The following is a 6,000-nucleotide window of genomic DNA, read 5'->3' as shown; positions in this document are numbered from 1 at the left end:
AACACTGTCAATTATATTTCTCTCCTCTATTTTTATTTATATATCTTAAATTTCTTGTTTTTTCGTTGTAGTTGTACACGGTAAATTACCAAATTTGCATCTTGTTTTTCTCTTTGTTACTTTTGCCTCTTTGTCATCATTTGTCATAGAGGAAACAGTAAATAAAAAGCGATCAGAAAATATCTTTACCATGGCCAAGCTTGGGGGGTGAAAATCACTCTGTGGGTCTCACCTTTCTCAAATCCCCCCCCCCCCCCCCCCCCCCCCCCCCCCAAAAAGCCGACAATCAATTCCAAAAAAGTAAATAAAAGCTCCTTTTAATTCTCTCAAGGAACAAAAAGTGAAACCTATGATCATGTACGGAGGGGAAATAGAGAAAGCAGGTGGATCGGCCAATCACATGTCAAATGGAGGAGGAGTGGTACTGAAGAAAGGGCCATGGACGGCGGCAGAAGATGAGATACTTTCTGTGTATGTTAGAGAGAACGGTGAAGGAAACTGGAACGCCGTTCAGAAAAACACAGGCTTGGCTCGTTGCGGCAAAAGTTGTCGTCTCCGTTGGGCCAATCACCTTCGACCTAATCTCAGAAAAGGTTCTTTCACAGGAGACGAAGAACGTCTCATCATCCAACTTCATGCTCAGCTCGGTAACAAATGGGCTCGCATGGCCGCTCAGGTACAAACCATTAATTTCTATATTTAGAAATTTAAACTAGCTGTATTATATAACCTAGTACCAAAAACAGAAATAAAAACGTATATTTTATTTTTTTTGCAATTTTTGTAAAGTTACCGGGAAGAACAGATAATGAGATCAAGAACTATTGGAACACGAGGTTGAAACGCCTTCAACGCCAAGGACTTCCTCTTTATCCTCCAGATATCATCCCTAACCATCAACTCCATCCACACCCACATCATCATCAACAAAATCATCATCATCATCAGCAACATCAACATCAACAAATGTATTTTCAACCACAATCTTCACAACCAAACACACCATCATCTTCTCCTCTTCCATCTCCAACGGCAATAAACGCAAACCCCTCATCATCTTTCACTTTCCACAGCACAAACACATCAACCGCTTATCTCCTCCATCCTCTAAGCCCTCACACTCCAACCACACCGCAAACTCCTTCTCAACTCTCTTCCACACCACCTCCACCGCCTCTTTCGTCTCCTTTATCTTCCCCACGAAACAACCAATATCCAACTCTTCCTCTTTTCACCTTCCCGAGCTCCCAAATCAACAACAATAATACCAATTTCACTTTCCCTAGACCCCCACCTCTCCTCCAACCGCCTTCATCGCTTCTTGCCAAACGCTACAACAATTCTAACACTCCTCTCAATTGCATCAACCGCGTTTCAACCGCACCATTTTCACCTGTTTCTAGAGATTCTTACACTTCCTTTCTAACATTACCTTACTCTTCCCCAACCGCTCAAACTGCTACTTACCATAACACTAACAACAATTACCCTTCATTTTCTTTAAACCCTTCACCTTCTTCTTACCCTACAACAACTTCTTCCCCAAGCTTTCTTCACTCTCAGTACACTCCAAATTATTCTTCCACAACCTTTCACAACAACCCGGTTTACTCCATGAAACAAGAGTTCCCTTCAAACCAAATCCCCCAGATAGGTGTCTTTAACAATGTCAACAACTTCACAGACAATGAAAAACAGAACAATACCAATCTTCACAGAAGAAGTATTAGCTGCAGCCTCTTGGAGGATGTACTTGAAGAGGCCGAAGCTCTAGCCGGTGGAGATGGAGACCGACCTTCGAAACGGAGACAACTCACTGCTTCTCCTCCTAACCACCATAACAACAATAACAACGATAATGATAATTTCTTCTCCGTTAGTTTCGAACAATATGATTCTTCTGAAAACATATGTTCCTTACAAGGTAAACTAAAACACTAAAAACTTCACGTACACTTCTCTCCGGTTAAATTTTTTTTTTATTTTTTCTATTTTTTAAATAAATATTTTATTTATTTTTATTACTGAAATGCAGATTTGAAACCGAAGGAAGAAGAATCCCTTCAAATGAACACAATGCAAGATGACATAGCTAAACTTCTTGACTGGGGAAGTGATAGTGGAGAGATCTCTAATGGACAATCATCTGTTCTCACTGACGACAATCTTGTTCTTGATGTTCATCAACTGAATTCACTATTCCCGTCTGACTCCACGGCCGCTGAAACAAGGACCAATGATGAACAGAACAATAATGATAAAATTAACTGTTCATGGGACAATTTGCATGGAGTCAGCTAGAAAAAGTCAACAGACCACAAGAACTAACGAAGACGAAAGTCTTGGATCTTTGATTGTATTGTATCATTAAAAAGTTTACTTGTATTTGCTCCAAATCGTCTGTTTTCTGTTTAATGCTATTTGATCTCTTACTTATTTGTGATTATTGATACATTCATGTATTGTTCTTCAAACTCCATATTATTCACTACGTTTCTTTGATTTCTGTCAAGGATATACAAATCATTAAGCATAACCACAACTACCACTTTTAAAAAGAAATATGTTGGCAATAAACAAAGACGAAATCTGAACTAATATTTCAATGCATAACATATATTTTTTTCCCTACAACAAAAGAAAACTGCATGTAAAAGAATCGAGCATCTAAGTAAATGCATTTTGGTAAAATCTTCTATATACTAAAGCACAAGTCACATGAACAATAAAACTTAGACATGTGAAATAAGTGTTAAAAAAAATTGAAAAACAAAATCCTATTTTCTACAATTCCAACTACCTCAATTCCTAAAATTTCTGAAAATTTTCATTCCATATTTTCTTATCTAACTGTTTTCTTTTCTATATAGTTTCTTCTCTAACTTTCCACAGTTTCAATATTATGGCTGTGAATCTTTTTAAAACGATCAAAACAGTAAAGAACTTCTAACTTTTATTGGTCTTCTTTTTTGTCAATTTCTCACAGTCTCCTCAAAGGCTCAAACTCCACCATACTTACCATATGATTATGTATAGAGCCCAAACAGTAAAATAATTCAGATTTAAAATGACCCTTGAGTATACTTCTGTTTGAAAACTCCAAAAAGAATGAGACATAAAAGTTTATCAACAACGAAGGAAACAAGGTATTTCTCTACTTCTTTTTACTTATAAATTGATTTTAATATCTGTTTTGTGACTTCTCTTTAGGAAATTTATGTTATCTATATACTATTTCAACTGTTGCAAATAAGAAATTGGGAGTACACCCGTGAATTTGCAGAAATATATGTTAAAAAAAGTTTGCAGAAATAATTTAAAACAACAGAATATCAGTATTATTTTTGTAAAATATTATCTCAGTTCATCTAAAAGATAACTTTAAATAGAATTTGGATTCCCTGCGAATACATTTTTCTGTTCAAGGCTCCAAGTAAATGTTTGCTACTTTAATAATAAGAAATAGAACAATGAAAAAAGTGTAGCCATTAAAAATAATATACATGTGTTTTTAGAACTTGGAAGATGATGAACGTGTTTGAGAACAATTGTGAGAAAAATCTTATATGTGTTTATTGTAGCATTTAAATATATATATATATATATATATTATTTTTCATAATTTATTTTCTATTGAGTCTCACTCTTTATATAAGGTCTCAAAATATCATAAACAATAAGTATATATTTTTATTATATTTTCTCATAATCTATCATAATTTTGGGCTCTTTGTATTTAAAATAAAAAATGCATAACTTAATGGAAGATTTATTTACAAGAAAATACAAATAAAAATTAATGAATCAAATATAGTACTTTTAACTATATTTTCTATGTGTTGGTATATATACCAAATTTTAAACATAAAATACTTTCAATATATATCTATTTTAAAACAACATAAAAATATTGTTTTGCCATCTACAACCTCTTTCATTGATGCAACTATTTTATATGCAATTATTATCCATATCTATAGAATATTTAATTAGTATAACCATTTTTTATTGATTATTCAAAAATTACAGTTTTGTTATCAAATAATTTTAAATACAGTCATTTTGATTCGTGCGAAGCACGGGGTTAACACTAGTAAAAACTAAATCATAAGCATAATATAATAGTTAGTTAGAGAAAAAGAGAGATTTTTTTTTAAAGTTTCAAGCCGATGGCCGAAGGCTTCTATAGTTCCGACATCGGCTTGTTTGATTTGTTTTGCTTCTTTTTCTTTGATTTGCTTTACTTTCTATCATTTGGTTTGTTTGATTGTCAATTTATTTTAAATCTGGCAAAGTTTTTAATTGTTCTTTTGTATGTTTCTTCCAATGGATTTGGTAAGACAAAAACTTCGGTTCAATTAAACCGTTTAGAAAAGGTAATTCACAGATCTACTGTGAATGGTGGCGACGGGTCTTACCGGCTTCAATCGTTGATGGTTCTTCATTTGATGGTGATGGAGTTCTTGCTGCAAACTATGGTTACTTCAAAAGGCAGCATGAAATTATATGGAATGGTAATCTCTGTGACTCTATTATTTTCAATAGAGCAATATAAAGAGTTGTCTCGTCTCGGTGACTCCTACTGGAGTATTAAAAAGAGAGTAACAATCGTTCCTAATTCAATTTGAAACGTGGTATTTTGGATTAATATGAGGATTATCTCCCTTGATATTCAACTATTCCAGCAGCAAATATGAAGCTTTTATATGAAAAATCTTTGGTCATCCACACTTAAGATATATTTGTGTTAGTTTACTTTGGATCCCTACTAGTATATCCATTTTCTATATTTATTTTGTTAGTTCTCATTGTTTAGAATTCTTTGCCTATAAAGCTTAACTAGTTTAAGATCCGCGCCTTGCGCGGAATGAATATTACATATAAATTATTTATAAGTATTATATATTTTTTTACATATTATAAAATAATAAATATATATTAAATAATTAAAATTTTAGTAACTATTACGTATATATTTAAATTGGTACAAATACTTAAATAAATTTTATTTATCCAGACAAACATTTTTTTTCTATTTTATATGTTATAAAATTAAGTTTAAATGATATTAACATAGATATATAGTACATTTATAATATTGACATCTGTTAAAAAATATTTTATACTGATATTATTTTTGATCATTTGTATTTCTTTATAACAAAAATTTTAAATTAATGATAACAATAAAAAATTGTGGGATGTTTAATAGTTTTAGTAATTATAATTTTAAAAACATTCAATTAAAAAGTTTAAAAACTAAATATTAAGTTGTCAATAATTTTTCAAAATGTTTATCAAAAAATTTCAAAGCAGATTCGAAATTAAAATACTTATGTATTTTATATAGTATATAATTTATTTAAAAAAAAATACTAATATGCATAGGAAAATTGCCACAAATACCACATTCATAGTACCACTTTTCATGTTTACACTAACTACTTTTATCCTCACTTTTAGTGAAGGGTAAAATACAATTATACATTAAGGGTTAACTAATCTAGACTTAGGGTTTAGAGTTGAGGGTGGGTAGGGTTTTTGGAATGCGAAATTTATGATTCTAATAAATTTATAAATACTTAAAAAATATATAAAAAATTTAAAAAAATAGTTTCAAACATAATTTTCGTTTTTCAAAAAGAAATTTGAAAAAAAATAATAAAAAAAAATTATTTTTTTAAAAAAAATTCGAATTTGAAAAAGTATAATTCGAAAAGATAAAAAAAAATTTACATTTTTTTATTTTTTTTATTATTTTTTTTATTTTTTAATAATGATTTATTATATATATAAATAACAAGGGCATAAGAGTCTTTTGCCACTTAATGAAGAAGATATTTTTGAAAATATCTCATTAGTGGTGGTAAAAATGAAAAGTGGTACCATGAAAGTGGTAAACATGTAATTTCCCCATATGCATATATATAATATTTATAAAATGATACTTCCTACTTATGTAATTTTGTAATCATTTGTATCTTGTTATAACATAAATTT

The 6,000-nt window shown here is 30.8% G+C and overlaps 1 protein-coding gene across 1 annotated transcript; it reads left to right on the top strand.

The window, feature by feature from the left end:
- Positions 1–315: 315 nt before the first annotated feature.
- Positions 316–2,505, top strand: LOC106369519 (transcription factor MYB120). The gene is made up of 3 exons (XM_048742842.1): positions 316–676; positions 790–1,924; positions 2,036–2,505. The coding sequence occupies exons 1-3, from the start codon at positions 350–352 to the stop codon at positions 2,299–2,301; spliced, it is 1,728 nt and encodes a 575-aa protein (XP_048598799.1). The 5' UTR covers positions 316–349; the 3' UTR covers positions 2,302–2,505.
- The last annotated feature ends 3,495 nt before the right edge of the window (positions 2,506–6,000 follow it).

The sequence above is a fragment of the Brassica napus genome, chromosome A10 (genome assembly GCF_020379485.1).
Source record: "Brassica napus cultivar Da-Ae chromosome A10, Da-Ae, whole genome shotgun sequence".
Classification (NCBI taxonomy): domain Eukaryota; kingdom Viridiplantae; phylum Streptophyta; class Magnoliopsida; order Brassicales; family Brassicaceae; genus Brassica; species Brassica napus.
Note: the sequence above shows the minus strand (reverse complement) of the source record. Positions and strands in the feature narration are given on the sequence as shown.

Bases quoted from the DNA above. Each gene is read 5' to 3' on its own strand.
- LOC106369519 (XM_048742842.1), top strand. From the start codon at position 350: ATGATCATGTACGGAGGGGAAATAGAGAAAGCAGGTGGATCGGCCAAT. The intron at 677-789 runs GTACAAACCATT...ATTTTTGTAAAG, and splicing joins GGGCTCGCATGGCCGCTCAG to TTACCGGGAAGAACAGATAA. The intron at 1,925-2,035 runs GTAAACTAAAAC...ACTGAAATGCAG, and splicing joins AAACATATGTTCCTTACAAG to ATTTGAAACCGAAGGAAGAA.